This window comes from Lathyrus oleraceus, chromosome 2 (assembly GCF_024323335.1).
Source record: "Lathyrus oleraceus cultivar Zhongwan6 chromosome 2, CAAS_Psat_ZW6_1.0, whole genome shotgun sequence".
Lineage (NCBI taxonomy): Eukaryota > Viridiplantae > Streptophyta > Magnoliopsida > Fabales > Fabaceae > Lathyrus > Lathyrus oleraceus.
Window position 1 is genome coordinate 29,937,712 of NC_066580.1, and position 18,883 is coordinate 29,956,594.

At 33.3% G+C, this 18,883-nt stretch overlaps 2 protein-coding genes across 2 annotated transcripts; both read left to right on the forward strand.

The window, feature by feature from the left end:
- Positions 1–878: 878 nt before the first annotated feature.
- On the forward strand, positions 879–2,450 carry LOC127121742 (uncharacterized). The gene is made up of 3 exons (XM_051052187.1): positions 879–1,277; positions 1,371–1,863; positions 2,182–2,450. Exons 1-3 carry the CDS (start codon positions 879–881, stop codon positions 2,448–2,450), a joined length of 1,161 nt encoding a protein of 386 aa, XP_050908144.1.
- A 5,950-nt stretch (positions 2,451–8,400) lies between these two features.
- LOC127117859 (uncharacterized) lies at positions 8,401–9,762 on the forward strand. The gene is made up of 4 exons (XM_051047981.1): positions 8,401–8,603; positions 8,700–8,797; positions 8,897–9,331; positions 9,426–9,762. Exons 1-4 carry the CDS (start codon positions 8,555–8,557, stop codon positions 9,678–9,680), a joined length of 837 nt encoding a protein of 278 aa, XP_050903938.1. The 5' UTR covers positions 8,401–8,554; the 3' UTR covers positions 9,681–9,762.
- The last annotated feature ends 9,121 nt before the right edge of the window (positions 9,763–18,883 follow it).

Below are 18,883 nucleotides of genomic sequence, written 5' to 3' on the forward strand. Positions count from 1 at the left end.
GGGTTAACCCCTCACTAGCATGTTGAAGCCTTCCTCACATGGTGGATTGTTGGTTTAGGTTGGGTTTTCTCCCTTTGATAACAAAAGACCTTAAGGCTTTTGATCAAATCATTTCACTAATCTTTGAGATTTTTACCCCGAACTACTAGGTTTATATCCTACCTTGGTGATGGTACGTAGGCAATGGGTTCATCCATTCAAACAACAAAACTTGTAAATATAATCTATTCTCTTCTCATCCCTCCAATCTTTTGCACAAATCTTTTCACAAATACCAACCTACAACACATATTTGCAAAAAGGGTTCCCTTAGAATACTAAGGATGTCTTGGGTGCGTAAAACCTTCCCATTTCATAACCAACCCCCTTACCCAGATCTCTGACATTTTTATTAATTTTTTATTTGAAAAACTTCTTACCTTAGATTTTGTTCGCTTTTTAGCCTTTCCTTTGGACAAATAAAAGTGCGGTGGCGACTCGAATTGTATGTTTACTTTTGGTCTAGTCAATAAACCTAAAGGTAACGAAAACTCCGCTACGAAAAAGTGTCTACCAACATGTCTCAATAATCTTCACCCACTCACATGCATGTCCCAGCTAAAACTAATGCATCCTCATCACCAACGTCTAGGGAAAATGCACCATTTCAAATGATCAACCTATAATATCTATTTTTGGACGTCGACCCTCTATCCACAGTTCACCCCCCTCCTCCAAAGAAATTTACATCATTTGTGTCAAAAATTGTAAAGACTTCTAGTAAGTCTTCTGAACCTATAATCCCCAGTAAAGATAAAAATGTTTTTGAAAAAGAAGCTAGGCTAAAAGGATTTGAATTAAGAAACCCTAGTATTCATGCCGACGACTCTGTAAACCCCATGGAAGTAGAAAGAAGTGCCTCTTATAAGGATTTTAGGAAGTTTGTTGCATCTGTCTTGAAAGAAGTGAACTCTGATGTTTTTCCATATGTTCAAACATCTTTGACAAAAGATCCAAGCCCTAACAATGACTCAAGTGAAAAAGCAGAGGAAAATTTTCCTAATCATGCTGCTCATAAGGGAAGAAGTAAAAATAAAGTTGAGCTTGTTGTCAATGTTGAAGAACTTACTTCTGATGAAGAACCCCTTACAAACATTGTTACTCCTAGTATTGCCAAGATATTACATAGACATAAAGGAAAGACTATTTCTTTTGAAGATTCTCCCTCTAGGGAAGTAAAGAGAAAAGCTGGTGGGTTGAAAGGTACTCCTTCTAGAAGCTTCATAGGAAAATCTCTTGTTGGACCCACTAGGTCATGAAGTAAAGTTGTTACCCATACTAGAAAGAGGAAAGTTGTCTCCTCTAGTGATTCTGAGTTTGATGTTGCACAGGATGTCCATGACATCACCCCTATAAAAATATCTGCTAACAAGAAATCTCATGATACTAGGTCCAAAGCTCCACTGGACAATGCTTCTTTACATTTTGTGAAGAATTCAGAAAGGTGGAAGTATGTCATTCAGAGAAGGGTGGCTCTAGAAAGGGAATTGGGGAAGGATGCCCTTAAGTGTAATGAGGTCATGGAACTGATAGAATTTGCTGGGCTAATGAAAACTGTCACACACTTTGGACCTTGTTATGAAAACTTAGTAAAGGAGTTTGTGGTGACTATCCCTGATGGATATGATGATAAGATGAGTGTTGACTATGGTAAAGTTTATGTGAGAGGAAATGTTATAACATTCTCCCCAACTGTGATCAATAAATTTCTAGGAAGAATAGATGAACCTCAGGTTGAGCTGGGAGTTACTGATGATCAGGTGTGCAAAGAGATCACGGCCAAGCAGGTTAGACATTGGACAAACAAAGGGAAGTTATCTGCTGGTAAGCCAAGTGTTAAATATGTCATCCTTCATAGGATCGACACTACCAATTGGGTGCCTACTAGTCATACCTCTACAATCTCTACTGGTCTGGGAAAATTTATTTATGTTGTTGGTACCAAAAGATCATTTGACTTTGGAAAATACATATTTGAACTAGTGTTGAAACAAGCCTTCTCTACTGCTGTAAAAATGCCCATTTGTTTTCCATCCCTCATCTGTGGAATCATCTTAAATTAACATCCTGGTATTTTGCTTCCCATTGACAGTGTGAATAAAAAGGATTCCCCCTTATCACTCCACTACAAACTCTTTGCAGGAACTCATGTCCCAGACATTGTTATGACATCCTCTCAGACACCTGGCCTTGCCACCTCCAAGAAGAGTGTCTTTGCTCAGCTGAAGGACACATGTAAAGAGCTGGAGGACTCCATCAGATCTAACACTACTACAAAGATTAAACTGGAGACATTGATGAAGGCTATGATGGAAGAGGAGAATAAGGAATCTGTATATAATGGTGATGCTAATGAAGGAAATGATGATGAGGATTATGCTGGTGAAGATGATGCTGATAAAGAGAAATAAGATGAAGGAGAAGAGTATGCAACAACTGGCTCAGATAGTTAGAAAGATATCTTATTGCAGTCTTGTTTTATTTGTTTGTGTGGCTTTTGGTCTGTGAACAGGATATTTTTCACCCTTGTGTGCCCCCTTGTATGGGATCTTGCAGTTTATGAATTTAGCTTTGTTTTGTTTTTGGGTAGATGCTTACCTTTGTCAGATTATGGCTAAAAATAGGGAGTATTATGTGTGCTAACCGACCACTAACCACTAACCTCTACCTGAATGTGCTTGTCACTATCTAGGTTGTGGTGTTGTTATGTCTAACTAGGTTTTGTGACATCAATATTTTGGTGTGACTTGTGAAGCTCTTCCTACTGCATATGCCTCTGATATGTGAGGTAAACTAGGATGTGTATGCATGATTGATTTTCATGTCTGTTTTGTGTTGTAGTAGATGTTGCTACTACTGTTGGTGCTTATGTAGATGTCAGACCAAATGTCATGACATCTTATCTGTAGGTGTTCCTGAAGAACCTTGGTTCTCTTATTTATGAGGCTTATTGTTCTTTTGTTGCATATGCCTTTGTTGTTTGGACTTGGACAATTAATATTGTCTTGGATGTTCCCTTGAGGGGGAGTCCTGTTTATGTTAAACAGGGGGAGTACTGACTATTGACGCTGACTGATGTAATTGCCTGAGCACCCCTATATTTTTCTGTGTGTTTGATTTTGATCAGTTTCAGTTTAAGTCCTATGGTGTTAACCTGGACTGTATTGTAGGTGTGCAAGGTGTAATTGGTTATTTTAGCCAAAATTTGCCAAAGGGGGAGATTGTTAATTCCTTGTTGTTTTGATTGGCAGTAATTTTGGTAAAACTAACTTAGTTGAAACATCTTGAACAAGATGTTAGAATATGTGGTTGTGACATCTTATCTGAAATAGGTTTTACACTTGGTAATGTTTGGGGGGTTAACTGTCTATAGAATATTCTAGGAATATTAAGCATTCCCATGTGACGTTCGTGATTGAGGAATCAGAGATTCTAATTGTGGTTAACAAATTCTAGTTTCTAAATATTGAGACATTTTAGGAAACTTTTGATTGATAACCTAATGTTGTATGGCTGATTCATGTGAAGTACAAGGCCCAAATCGAATTCATTTTATAGCTATATATAGAATGTATCAAAACCTAATTGGGTACGAAGAAGAGAATATAATTGATTATATTAGAGTTTGAGTTATTTGTGAGCCTCTCAAATATCTTCCTGATATATGAGTAGGACTGTGTTGATTGCTGGTAAGCTTTGTAAAGTACTCGTAAGCTTTTAAGCATTGAGTGGTTGTGTGTGTGTGTGTGAAGTGTGACTTTTGAATTTCTTAAAATTGTTTAAGTATAACTATTGTGATATATAGGGAGGTGAGAAGGGTCTCACACCTAGGAGAGTCTTAGGTCGAAGTTAATAACGGGTAGTGATTAGGGTGTCAACTGTAAATTGGAGACAGTCTACAAAATGCCTACAAACTAATACTATTTAGTGAATTTCCTCCCTGGCTTGGTAGCCCACAGACGTAGGTGTTGTTCTACACAAAATTGGGTTAACAACCACGTGTGTTATGTTATCTGCATACCAGTATTTCAATTTTGGATGATCAATAGGGTGAGTTAAGATACATGATCACTACCCCATGTCTTGTTTTTATTATCTGTTAATTTTATTTCAATTTGCACTGAATCCACAAACTTTTCGTTTTCTTTAGCTACACACCGTTAGGATAAAAATCAGTACTCAAACTCATCTCTATGCGGTTTCTATCTTACTATATTACTTTTCATTGTTGTGCACTTGCGACCTTGCATATGAAAGGTGTTACACAACATGCAAGACGGAAACACCAAAATCATTTATTTGACTTCTTCATATTTCAGTTACATGATATTTTTTATGTTTTTGTTGGGATATGTTAATGTTTTTGTCGAGGTATGTTATTTTTTTTGCATAAATCCTTTGTCATTATTTGTGTTATTGTGAATGTTATTGTTTAGGTATATTGATGTTTTTTTAGCTCGTATATGTTGTTGTTTACGTTATTATGGAAGTTATTATTTAGGCATTTTGATATCTTTTTTGATAAATTTTGTTGTTTGTGTTATTCTATATCTTTATGGCGAAGCATGTTGATCTTTTTGTTGAGGTATCTTGCTATTTTGTTATGGTAAGTTTTTATTTTTGTTGATAAAGCTAAATGTTGGTTTTATTGTGGATGTATTTTGAAAAAAATTTAAGGCAAGGACAAATGTTTGACCAAATGCGTATGACAACATCTACAACTAGTTTATGACATATGATAGATTCTGGGGACAAATGTCAGACACGATGTCTGGGACATTGTATACCATAAAAAACCAGTTTGCAGATAACAAATAATAATTAAAGCAATGAAGAACATAAATAATTGTTAACCTAGTTTGGTGAAACCACACCTACATCTGAGGACACTCAATCCTATTTCTTTTCTATTTAAGTCTCCCTCTAAATATGAGAATCCCTCTCACTTTCTTTTAATCTGTAATCCCAAGTGACACACTTCAATAAAAAACTTAGAGAATGTTGAATTACAACTCAATTAAACAAATTAACTATTATGCCTTATAACAGAAGAAATAGTATGGTGTACATTTAACACAAATACTTTGTTCTCAAGCTTATATAATTAGTATCTTGGAATAAAGGTTTATAACTCAACTAAACCCAAACTTTATGCCTTAAGATATGAATTCAGTTGCTAGGGTGATGCACAACCAAAACTCAAACAAAATCTCAAAAGTAGAAACTCTAACACAAATAGTCTTCAACACTTGCACACCTTAAACACTAGGTTTGAGTCTTCTTATATAGTAATGCTTCTTTTGGGATTTTTCCAATGGGCATTAGCAGCTTTTAATCTCGTCCAATATAGGAGATTTTATTTTGATTTATTTCTTAAGATCCTCCAAAAGATATGATTTGTTTTGATTTAAATTCAAATTTAAATAGAATTGATCTCAACCAATCATTAACAAACAAATTCACATAAATGCATTTGTAAAATATAGCAACAAGTCTGATTGAAAACAATAAAAAATTTCGTACCTAACAACATTCATCATGGCCTACTGACAAGGACCATATGTTGCACTACATACATGCTGGAACATCGTGTTCCACATGTTGCACCAAAACATTCAAATTAACTCTCTTCATGTAATATATATCTTTTTGTAGAGTAAATCCTGGAGACAATAAATATGAACCAACCCTTCCATCAAAGAAATTCCAATCAAATTTTCTTTGGCTAAATCAAATCCAAATCTTTTCCAAATTGATTTCGATTAACAAAACAAACTTCTTCCAAAAGCAAACTTCTGCATCTTCTGAAAAAGGTATCATCACAACAAATTTGAAGGAAAACTGAAGATAATCATCACCCAAACCTTACGCTAAGATGTCACAGAAGCATGTGTTGAAAATCTTACTTACAACTAAATCCTTTTGTCAAGCACTTTAGCAGAAACTAGAACTAAACAAATCTTCTAAAAAACAAACACAATCGCAATCAGATTTCTTCATGAAATTTGGCTAATAGGCCAGATGATGGAACACATTCTGGAGTATCTTGTTCCACAAGTTACCTATGCACAAAATAAATATTTTCCAAATGTTGTTTTATCTAATGTAGCTAATCAAAAGGAACAATATTTTTGTTGAGCTTTGTTGTAAATGTTTGGGTTATTGTTGATGTTTTATTTTTTATTTTTAATGTTATACCTTGTACATTTCAACTTTCACTATGTTCAATCAACATGTCATAGAAGATGAGTTTATTATATCGCTTGTGGTTTAAGTGTTTTTCCATTCCCTTACTGAATATGTATTAAAAAATTATAAAATGAGATATTAAGTTATATTAGAAAACAACTTATACTTATCAATGTTTTACGAGCTCTTTGCAACCCATTATCCTTATTTTTCTCTTTAACGATTAGAGCTTATTTCAATGCTTCTAATTCTTTGACTATCACTTTATCCACCTCTAATTTTATCAACAAAATAAATAATATTTAGCAAAATTATCTAGAGGTGAGGGAAGTGTTAGTAGAAGAATTAGAAGCATTGAAATAAGTTCTAATAGTTAAAGAGAAAAATGAGGATAATGGGTTGTACAAAGCTTGTACAACATTGATTCGTGTAACTTGTTCTTCTAATATAACTTAAATTTTAATATTATTTATTTTTAAATGATATTGAAAGGTTATATGTTTAGTAATAAGTTGGTGAAATAATCATTCTACATAAGTTATAACAAATTCATGTAAGCATATCACCACAATTAGAATCTAGAACTGTGGTGAAATATTATGTGCTAAGTCATTCACTATGATTAGAATCTAGAAATATAGTGGAATGTTATGAAATCTTCAAAATCCATGCACTAGGTATCGAATCCCTGACATCAACCTTTTACTACAGTTGTTTTATACAATTGTAGTGGTATGTTACGCGATAGTGTATTTTTACCATGACTAATAGCCCATAGTGGTAAAGAAGGCACATACAACCACACCCTTATTTACAACGGGCCACCATCTGTGGTGGGACCCTTCTCCCAACCTTTGTGAAATGTGTATTCCATAGTAGTCTTTTTATGTTGTTCTAGCTTGGTATTGCCGTTGTGGTTGTTTGAGATCAGAGAGGACTCAACAAAGTCTGGGTTTGGATCTGATCTTAATTAAGGGACTGTACAAATACCCTTAATAATTAGTCATATAAGGGAGAGTCTTTTTAAATGAGAGTCAATGAACTACACATGCCCTCAAGCATGAAGCCGATAAATGAGAGATACTTTAAGCGAAAGATCAAGTTATACGGAATTAATATTTAAAATTTTTCATAATTTGAATCAAGTGTGAAAGAAAATACATATTTTATAAAATAGAATTGAAAGGGTAAGAGATATCTCACTTAAATAAATGAATCACATCTCAAGTTAGATTAAGGCTCCGATTTTTACAATTAATAAAAATTAAATTATTGTAAAGATGTTTGTATAGTAAGAGTCAAGCTATAAAACTTATAAAAAGTAAATTTTATGGCATGTGAACATATTAGGTTCACGGGTTTGTATATTCAAAATAATAAATCTACAACCCAAACTATATATTATTGGGTTTAAATAGGTTGGTTTGCATTGGCCCCAAGTTTTAATGGGATGGGTTAAAGTGTATGTTTGTAAATGAGTTTATGGATTGATTTGTATCCCTAGATACTCTTAGTCAAAATATCAGATATTCTATCTAAACTAAATGTTATTGGGTTTGAATAGACTGGTCCGAGTTGGACCCAAATATTACTGAATTAGAATAAATTGTATATGGGTTGGGTGATCGGGTTCGCTAATTGACGTGTATCTGTCAACATTCTTATAAACACATAAAATATTTTCCTGAAATAAAACACTACTTCTAATTAAAATATAATTTTTATTACTAATATATTGTATTACTTGGTTGTTATGTTACGTTACTTGAACTAATTTGACTGATAAAGAATTTTTAAAACTTCTCGAAGACATTGAACTAATTTAATATCTTTTATTATATTAAATTATTTTTTATATTTCATTCTATTTTAGACGTGTAAAAGTCATATTATATGAATTTTTTTTTAATTTTCTTCTTTTGATATATTTTTTAAAATATTTATAGATCTATTTTTCAAATAAAAACAAGGATATTATTAATGAGAGTGACCTATTTCAAGATCACATCCTTATCTTTTTATATAAAAACCGAAGATAGTCTTTAACCACTCTAACAACCCTAATTTCCCTCCACTTTTTCGAATCCTAATTTCCAAGGCACATTTATTGCACATACCATTTTCCAACACACCCCAAGCCACCCTTTCTCTATATAAATTTCCCAATCCTTCACACCCTTATTCATTCATACCTAAATTCATCTTGCATTAATCTTTCATACCCAAATTCATTACTCTTTCATACCCAAATTCATTTTGCATCGCTCCTTCATACCCTTCTCCTCCATAACAAAACTATCTTGGGTTATCATTACCCATATCATATATGGCTTATAATTGTCATGACACCGCTCTTGCTCTCCTTAGTATGAAAGGTTTGTAATGTATTTTTCTCTTTAAATCTTTTGTGTTATATGGTCAATTAATGACTGCAATTTTTCTTATATATTTTTTTTCTCAAAACCTAACAGAACCTATGGAGAACTCTGTTTCTAATGATGAAGAATTGTACTCAACAATCATTATGTTGAAGTTTAGAACATACTGCATTTCATTTGATCCCTACGAAGTAATAAATTGTCCTTGATTTTTTATTTAAGAATTTAACTTTTGGCTTTAATTTTGTTTTGTTTTGTTTTCTAACATATTGTTTACTTCTTTGATCTAGAGTATTGCCCAACTACCATCTCTGTTTACTAAGGATTTTGGATCGAAGGTCACCGACTATGTTACTTTAAATGATAGTAACCATAATGAATTTGAGGTTTTGGTGCAACAAAAGGAGAATAAATTCTATTTTACACGAGGGTGGTATGAGTTATATAAGTTTTATAATCTTAGATTTGGTGCTTGGGTAACTTTGGTGTATTTAGAACCTAGTAGGTTTGTTATGCGATTGAAAGACAGGTTCGGAAAAGATGTTGCAATACCAAATTATGATCCACCACGTAAATACATCCTTCATCGTGAAGATTCCCAACACCATAACAATTTTGGTGTGGCAAGGTTTCGTGAACCTCTATCATATCATCATGAAAAGGGTTATTTTCAACATGCATTTGTGAAGTGGTTGAATGTGTCTGATGTTACATCTGGATATCTGGTATTGGTGTTGATATAGACGATTTTGTTTGTAAACCCATTAAATATTTTTTTATGGCCTAAATCATTTAATGACTTATTTTATAATTTTGCAGGAAATATCTTTTAATGGGTTTGGTGAGTTAGTGATGACATCCGATTGTACAGAATTTTCGTTGGTTGATGATTCTGGACATAAATGGTTATGCACAGTTGATTTGGTTTTTGATTCAAACAAATATTTCAAGATAGGCGGGCAATGGAGAAATTTTTGTGATTGTAGAAGCCTACGTGAAGGAACAATTATCAAGATTGGTGCTCCAAAATTAGGAATTAATAGTATCGTTTACATTACTCTAAAAGTGTTCTAGGGATCTTTGTTTGTTGTATTTATGTTATTTTATGTAAGTGTATTTATGTTCAATTATAAATAAACAAAAACTTTCCTTCAAATTTTGTTCTAATATAGCCATTTCTATATACTGTTTTTGTTATTCGCAAAAAAGATACATAATCGTATTTCAGTTCTTAACTTATTCATTTTCGTTTCTCACAGTTATTGATGCATATGTGTTTAATAATATCATAAACCAATTTCATTTTTCAAAGATCTATTAATTATGGATGTCGTTGTAATAATATAACTAATTTAGGTTGTGAAATGAGCTCACATGCTTATCATTGTAAAAAATTATAACCTGGGTGTTTATACTCAGTGTTTGATCTTGTCCAATAATCACAAATTACATACAATCAAGAAACTACTGTGTCGCAGTGCAGTAAATAACTGAGCGTACTAACGCTCGAAATAACTACAGTGTCGCCACCGAAGTTTTTATTTTTAAAGGGAAATGTCGATAAAACCCTTGAAGAATAGAAACATGGTCCTCGCAACCAGTTTTGGGTTCGGGAGTCAGTTATATGAGGGGAAAGTATTAACATCCCTCACATCCATTATACTCAATGAGAACCTTCTAATTAGTTTAGGTGAAGTGTTTATCATAAAATGTTTGTAGTTTTTCAGTTCATTAAAAGACAATTTACAAAGAAAATAAAAATATTATTTTTCATTTTTAATAAACTCTATGTTTAATCTTTTCGGTAATTTAATTTTTCTTCTTCTAATAATAATACCCTAAAATAAATAAACTAAATGACTTAATTAAAACCAAACTAAATAAATTAAAAACATAAAGGGGTGTAGAAAGAAATAGGGGGTTGTGAATGTTCAAACAAGATTTGGTTATGCATCTGGCCTTTTAGTTTTGATGATAACAATCCATTGTTTCTTAGAGAATAAATTTGTACACTAATGGTTTTTTATCTAGTGTGTAGATTTTTCTAAAAGGTTCTAACTCTGAAGTAATGACATGTGACATCATTAGATTCTGAAATCAACACACTCTAACTGGGAGGAGATACAAGTGTTCTACAAGATGTTGTCAAGTTCTAGAAAGCTCTTAGACAATGGCTCTGATGAACGTTCATGTTAAAGCCTATGATTGTGAGTCTGATTGAGGAGATTTTGAAGGTTTGTCTACCTTCAAGATTATGCGCTCAAGTTCTAATGTTTCTGAAGATTAAAATCTTAAGACTCTGATGACCAGGTTCTGAGGAACTGTGTCAAGACTCTATAGACCAAGGTTCTGAAGATTCTATCAACTTGTATCTTGTTCGTTCTAAGCATGATTCAACATCATTTCATCATAATCCTCTGAAGATTAGAAGATAAGATCAAAATGTTTTGCATCAGGAAAATATTTCATAGTACAAGATCAACCTTTCCTCCACTAAACTGATTTTGTGGGCTAAGGACAATACTATTGTACCATTTTTCCTCCTATATGAAAACCGTTATGAAAGAGACAAATGCAATTCAATATTCCAATTCTACCCTTCAACGATTCTTTTATATGCCTATATAAAGGAGACTTGAAGATTAGAAGAAGTTGTTAATGATTTGATAACGCTATTACACACGCTCTTGCTAAACCATATTATTTATGTGTATAGTTTTGTAAACACATAAGATTTTTTGCTCGTTACTGTGTGTGAAATATTCATTGTATTAACTTGTGTTAATCTTCTTTCTTATAAGCATTCTTTGTAAACACGACTTGTAAATCTCAAATTTGTTTGAGTGGTTTCCTTTAGTTACTAGGTTTTAGTCAAATAGACTCAAGAAGACAAGGATGATTTGTCTTTGTGGTGTCTGTAATCAGGTTTTAGTCAAATAGACTCAAGAAGACAAGGATAATTTCAAAATGTTGGTGAATTTTTTTTAACAAAAGAATTAATAAGAAAGGCACAAAGATCCAAAAGTTTGAATGAAGTTGTTAGTTCTTTTTGTCTTTTGAAATTTTAAGTCAATATAATTAAATTTATTTAAAAAAATTGATTAAAGAAAGGGTCTGAAAATTCAGTGACATTAGGCCAAAGTTTCTAATCATTAAAATAAGGTCTAAGTTTGAAATCACAAGCAAAGAATTTTTTTGAAAAGGGGGGAGATTTTGAAATTTAAGAAGTGGGAGGAGATGAAGAGACTACCCTAAGAACAAATTTAAAAGTTAAGGGTTGAAAAGATCTGACTAATGGGATGCAATCCAACAGACAAGAATGTCATATAGAAACCCGTTTTCCTTTGGACTTTGACGAAGTAATAAGCAACAAGCAATAAGCAATATCTATACATATTAAAGATCAAGGCCTCAAATAAATATAGCCATATCCAAGCAAGCAAATCCAATAGCTAGAAGTCTTCATTGTCTTCTCATGTATCATATGAAACATTCCTTAATCAACTTAGAACAAAGTATCAGACACAAGATAAAAATAACAATTAGGTATAAAGACAAAGTAGAAAATGAATTCAAACAAATCCCAAGGCTTGCATCAGATGAAGGCTTAATTCACAAAATGTTGGCATTGGCCAGGTACTTTTGCATAGAGAATGTTGCCTAATCCTAAGTCCAAAAGTCCATGTCAAGATCAATAGTCCACCAGATGTTTTTTTGTGTTTTTGTTATTATTAAGTATTTTTAAGGTCCAAAGACCATAAACAAAATCAGAACACACAAACAATATACACAATCACAAGATATGGCTCAAATGACCCAAGTGAAAATGACATAAACATAAATAAGTTATATGAAATGTAAATGGAAACGAATGATAAATGAATGAAATTTAAATTGCATAAAGTAAATGACTTGAAAGTAAAGCAATATTAACAAGAATTAGTCAAATGTTAGTGGTGATTTTTAATTGATTAAGTCATTCTTTGGAGAACACTCAACCATTCATTCACGAGTATGAATCCTTAAACCAAGACATCTTCCATGAGAAGGGCTCCAACTTGGATAATTTAACAAGTATGCCACTAGCTCTCATAAAAGGAAAAAATATCAAGTCTTCATACAATGCCATGAATAATGGGAGACTTACAATCTCACCTACTAGAATGTTATGCCATGAGGGTCAAATTTAGCTCTATGTTAAGCAATCGTAATTGGACTTATGTAGAAGTCACAACTATCTGAGGTCGGGCAATACAAATTTATGTGTTAATGCAGGTCAGGGATTTGGTATGAAGAACCAAACTCCGAAAACATACCACACACTAAAAGAAAAGATCAAGAGGGAGGGACCTATCTCAGTCATACTTTTATTGATTCATCTGACACAAGGTCATTGATGAATCAATTAGCCTTTTGACATTAGAGATTTCATTGTTCAAAGGAAGGAATGAGGACGAATAGGGATGAAGATGAAGAGGGAGGGGAAGATAGAAACCCAAATTGATCATGGGAGGAATTTCATCAAATCAAAACCATCAATTCATTTTGGGAGATGAAATGTACATCTCATCAATCCCCTAAATCCAATGGTTTTGATCTAACAAAAGTCAAATCAACCTTGACCAAAGCCCAAACAGAAAGTCAAACATCAGAAGACCATCAAAATTGCTCAACAACATTTTTAAACATTTAATCAATTAAAAAACAATTTAGAAATGAATTAAAATACATTTTCATTTGGTCAAAACCTAAAATCCCTTCAAAACACCAAATAAATGGCCAAGGGATTTATCCTAGGTCAAACAAGGTCAAAGGACCTTAGACAAAAAATTTCACTATTTTTGAAAAATCTTAAGTATTTTTTAACAATTAAAAATATGCACAAAACATTGAATTCATGAAAAATATCAAAATTAATCCAAAAAATAATTTTAATTCATCATATGGAAGAAAAAAATATTTAAATATTTTTGGTGAAAGTCCCATATTTTTTGGATTAAAAATGAAATTTTGATGAATTAAACAAAGTAAAGCAATTAAATGAAAATTCAGAAAAATAAAAAGAAATTGGAAAAACAAGGGCCATCAGATCTCCCTCATTAATTGAGGTGGAAGATATGATGACCAAGCGTGTGCTATCCACGATGCACTCTAGTCAACGTGCCACACACATGGTATGTAAAAGTAATGACTCAGATTAAAACATTTAAACATGATCAGATGGTCAGGAGGCATGCCAACACATCACCAGAGCTAGGTGTAGCGGGAAATTCATGATCATCAAGCTATTAACAAGCTAGAGATTAATTAACAAAAGTCGCCACCGCGCTTTTATTGTTTCCAATGGAAAAGGGAAAAAGTACAAACAAAACCCAATAAGTAAAAAGTTTTCAAATAAAAACTAATAAAAGTCAGAGATCACAGGTAAGGGGGTTGGTTACACCGAGGGAAGGTGTTAGCATCAAAAGTGTCCTAGGTACTCCTAGGGAGCCCTTTTTGTGTGCATATGTATTTTGTACAAAGTGGTGTTTAAAAACAAATAGAATGGGGGGGTGAGAAAATAATTCATTAATTATATTTTTGTGTTTGACAAGACCTTTGGACTTGTGCCTACGTACCAACATAAAAATGAGGGATCAAAACATCGTAGTTTGTGCTAAAATTTTCAAAATGAGTGTGTTGATTTTAACAAAATTTAAGTTTGAAAGGCAAAAAGGCCTAAAATGGTTTGAATGAGTTAGTTCTTTTTGGTTTTTTGAAAGTTTAAGTCAAGTATTTGTTAAGTTTGTTCACAAGTTTGATTTAAGAAAATAAATTTGAAAATGCAATGGCATAAGGCCAAAGTTTCTATCTCTTTTTACAAAAGTGGTCAAAGTTTAGAATATAAATAGTTCACACAAAGAAGATTTTGAAAAATGGAGGGAGAGATTTTGAAATTAAAGAATTGGGGAGAAGATTAAGAGACTACCCTATGCATAAAATTTTAAAAGTTTAGAGTTGAAAAGATCTGACCATATGGGTAGCAATCCAATAGACAAAAATATCAATAGAAACCCAGAATTCCCTTGGACTTTTAGAATCAAGCAACACACAAATGCACAATTATATTTATCTTGAAGAGCAAAGGCATCAAATAAAGATGGCCTCATCCAAGCTTATCCATTCCATGATCTTCTTCAGAAATAGCCCATGTAACAGATAAGTTCCACAAGTCACAAGTTCAAAATAACAACTTCACAATGATCATGTTGCAGATGAACCTTAGAGGGGTCTTCAAAGATGTATCAGATGAAGTTCAAATTGAAAGCATTTGGTCCTTCAACAGGTTGGCATTGGCCAAGTCCTTTAGCTTAAGAAGGTTGCTTAAATTCTAAGTCATTTGCTCAAGATCAAACCAACAGTCGACTCAAAAGTTTTTTATGGTTTTTTATGATTATTATGTACAATAATGGTCAAATACCACACAAACAAACAAAGTATATACAAATAAAATATATCACACAATATGGTCCAAATGTACAAAGTAAAAATTGCATTAACATAAACAATTAGAAAGATATGTACAATGGCAAAATTAAATAAAATGCTAAAAGTAAATTGCATTAAGATAAAACTTGAAATTAAAAGTCAATAGTTAGTAGGTTAGAGGTTAGTTTTGTTTTGTGTAGCACCTCAAATTTGCACCTCCTTTTTTGTACATACATTTTCATGATTAGGTCATTAACATATCATAGTTCACTGCATAGCATTGCATTGCCCTTTGCCCAAGTGCAAGCCATTAGACAGGATTAGGTCAACTGATCAGGAGAATCAGTCAAGCAAGCAAGCATGTGCAATTCCTATTGAAACAAAGCCCTATGGTTGGTTCAACAAGTTCACATGACCTAGGGATCATTTTGAAGTGGTTTGGCCAAAGATTGGATGATCAAAGCTCCACAGTCAAGCTGGATTTCATCTGAAACCCTAGAAAGTCAACTGTGGTCAACTGTGCCTGAAATCAAGGATTTGAAGGTGGGAGTTGGTTTGAAAGGTCTCATTCATGTCCATACAAGTCTCATTTGACATTTCAAAGATCAAGATTGAAGAATTTGAGGTCAGATGAAAAGTTTCCAAAAATAGCAGGTGACCTGTAATTTCAAACTGCCAAAAAAGGAAAGGTCTTCTCCTCAAATTTACATCATCATACAAGCTTCCAATGGAATTTTGTCCAACATGAAAGTTGAAGATCTTGCTCTCACCTTTCCAAAAAGTCCAAGAACACTCATTTCTCATGTGTGGTTAGCAAGTTATGTTCAAATCATTTTCAGGAAAAGTTGAACTTCAAGGAGGCATAACTCTTGATCTATTTGGCCAAATTGTGTGATTCTTTTTTGAGCAAGTCACATTTGACATGTACTATCATAATCCTTCATCACATTTCATCAAAAGTCATCACATAAAAAGTGCATTTTTCAAGTGATCAATTTGAATTTTGGTGGGAAAAAAGGTGAATTTGAAAACTAAATGCAATTTTCACTCCAAACCACTTCCAACAGCTCCTAAACAGAAATTTGGATTTGCCTCAAATGCATTTTTACTGTTCCATTGGTTCTATTTGAAAAAGGGCATTTTTGCCAAATTGCATAACATGTTCATTTGCACTAATCTCATTCACTTTGCCTAATCATGATTAACAGTTGGATTAACACATCATATAAGTTCTTAATTGTAACAGAAATCACATTAACACATTCATTCTCTCAGATCCAAATCAAAATCTCTCAAATTCTCTCAATTTTGTTCAAAACTTTTTTCACTTTTCCATCGAATTTCACCATTGCCTTTGCTTTGTTCGTGCTTGATTCATCATCTGCAGGTATCATTGAAGTTCTGTTGAGGCAAGGAGTGAAGAAACATTGAAGAAATCGCAGCTGTTGAAGTTGATGGGCATCCATGGCAATTTGAATTTGGAGCAAGATTGAGCACAACTGAGCCACGATTCTCCTTCCATTCATCAACATAAACATCAAAGTGCATCTGTTTTCGTGTTCCAAGGCCAAACAACATCGATTTCACAACTGTCATCAAATTAAGGTCAGTTTTCGAATTCAAGGATTCATGAAATTGATTGATGATTTGGATAGATCGTACTTAGTAGATAATTCTGCAATTCGTTTCACTGATTTTGGTTGAGAAATGAGAGAGATATGTGGATTTGAAGTTTCATACATGATTATGTTTTGCTTCGATTCTTTTTAATCATGAGGAATTAGGCTAGAATAATTATAGATCCATGATGTACGCTGTGAGACCTTTCCATTGATATAAATTTTGTCCAATTTGGTGGAGATTTGTTCTTGGACCTATGAACATGAAGAACACATGAAGAACATTCAAAAAATTTCCAGAAAGTGCTTTTTGATCCAGTTTTCGCGCTACTGTTCATGGCCAGCGTGTTTGAGTGCCTTTTTTTCAAATCCAGACCTCCCTTCGATCCTTGCCCACACCGTTTCCACATTTGGCCTTTCCATTTTATTTTCACATGCTTACATGATTCACATGGCTCCATTTCACATTTTTTTATTTTTTCATGACACTAAATAATTCATATCTCATTCAATTTTTATCCAAATCACATGCAATTTTTTGTGGAATGATCCTGGTGATATCCTTGTTTTTTTTCTGATTTTTAATAAATTTGTGCACATGTAGAAAAAATAATTGGCTAGGGTTTGTTTTCACATGTCCTTTTGCGCACCATGCTTACTCTTTTGATCATGAAATGATGATGCCTAATTAGAAATTCTTGAAATTTTACATGTGTGTTCTAGACTCATCCCTGGTGATTTTGGTATATGATTTGTGATTTTTGAGTTCCTGGATTGTGAGATATGCTATGATCTTTAGAGGTGTGACAATTTCTGTCACACCATTTCTTGTGCAACTTCATGATTTTTGTTACCATGCCATATGAACTCAAAATAATCTGGATTTTTGCATGAGGATACTTATGAATGTTGATAATGCATGTGAATTATTATGGAATTTTTGAGTGCATTTCCTATTTGATTGATAATTTCTCCCATGTTTGACCAATTGTTGACTTTTTGTGAGTCATGATTATATTTGATTTGGGAAATTCTGGTGGTTAATTGGATGGACTTGAAATTTGGCATGTGTATTATAGACATCTTGAAGTTTGCCATGGATTTGATTTCATTCATTTATCATGCTTGGTCTCTGTTTTATGATTGCTTGAAGTGGATGCATGTTTTGGTGCCTTGTATGAGCTTGTTTGAACTTGTGTTGACTTGATGAATTTCATTGACTTGCTTCCCTTGGTTCAAATAACCTGAAATTTGGTATGATTGTCATGTTATGAATGTTGTTTGACCATGAATGTTTTGGGGATTTATTGAAATGTTTGTGAATTGATTTGAGTTGAATCTTTCTGTTTGGTTCTTTGAGGTTCTAAATTGCATGTTTTGTACTCTTTGCCTTATGAAATGATCTTAGTGAATGATATGAATGTGAAACCACTTGGATTGGATTCTTATTTGATTGATCTTGATTTTTGATAAGTTTCATGTTCTGTTTTGACTTTTTGTTCTCATTTTGACCCTAGTCTTGTACTAGTGGTTTGTGTTCTCACATTTGAGCTTTGTTTCAGGTTAAGAGCACAAATTGCTTATGCTTGATGATGTGCACTCAATTGGAGTTGGCTTGTTGCTTGTTTATGACTAACTTTGAGTTTATTTTGTAGGCATTGAGACTTGAGTTTGTGCCATGTGGCTTGCACCTTTGTGCATTGACTGTTGTTTGACTGTATAGTTAACTGTAGACCATTGTCTGTTTGCCTTTTGTTTGAGCTGAGTACTGATTATGTTGGATTGATTTCAGGTACCTTAGTTGCTATAGTTCCCTTGTGAACTTGTGTTTGCTTTGCTTGCTTGCTTGAGCACTGAGGTATAATGATCTCTTCTCCATGTAGTCTGGAAGACCTGGCCTGTTACTTGGCCAGGCACCTGTCTGAAGTCCTCCTTAAGAGGCAATGTTTGTGCTTGTTTATTTTTGTCCCCAAGCAGGAAAAGACCTTTGTTAAGGCAATTGGCAGACACAAGAGGTGTGTAGTCCACCTCCTGCTATTCTGTTGAGTCATCCCTTGGCTCACATCACATGTTGATGCCTTGTGGACACTAACCCAAGATCAGTTGAGTCAGTGTCATAAGTGTAGAAGGCTTCCCACTTTTTGGACCCACACTTCATTGTCTGAAGCTCTCCCTGACCAGGGATAAGAG

Bases quoted from the DNA above. Each gene is read 5' to 3' on its own strand.
- LOC127121742 (XM_051052187.1), top strand. From the start codon at position 879: ATGGAAGTAGAAAGAAGTGCCTCTTATAAGGATTTTAGGAAGTTTGTT. The intron at 1,278-1,370 runs GTTGGACCCACT...GATGTTGCACAG, and splicing joins GCTTCATAGGAAAATCTCTT to GATGTCCATGACATCACCCC. The intron at 1,864-2,181 runs GTAAGCCAAGTG...AACTCTTTGCAG, and splicing joins CAAAGGGAAGTTATCTGCTG to GAACTCATGTCCCAGACATT.
- LOC127117859 (XM_051047981.1), top strand. From the start codon at position 8,555: ATGGCTTATAATTGTCATGACACCGCTCTTGCTCTCCTTAGTATGAAA. The intron at 8,604-8,699 runs GTTTGTAATGTA...AAAACCTAACAG, and splicing joins TGCTCTCCTTAGTATGAAAG to AACCTATGGAGAACTCTGTT. The intron at 9,332-9,425 runs GTATTGGTGTTG...ATAATTTTGCAG, and splicing joins ATGTTACATCTGGATATCTG to GAAATATCTTTTAATGGGTT.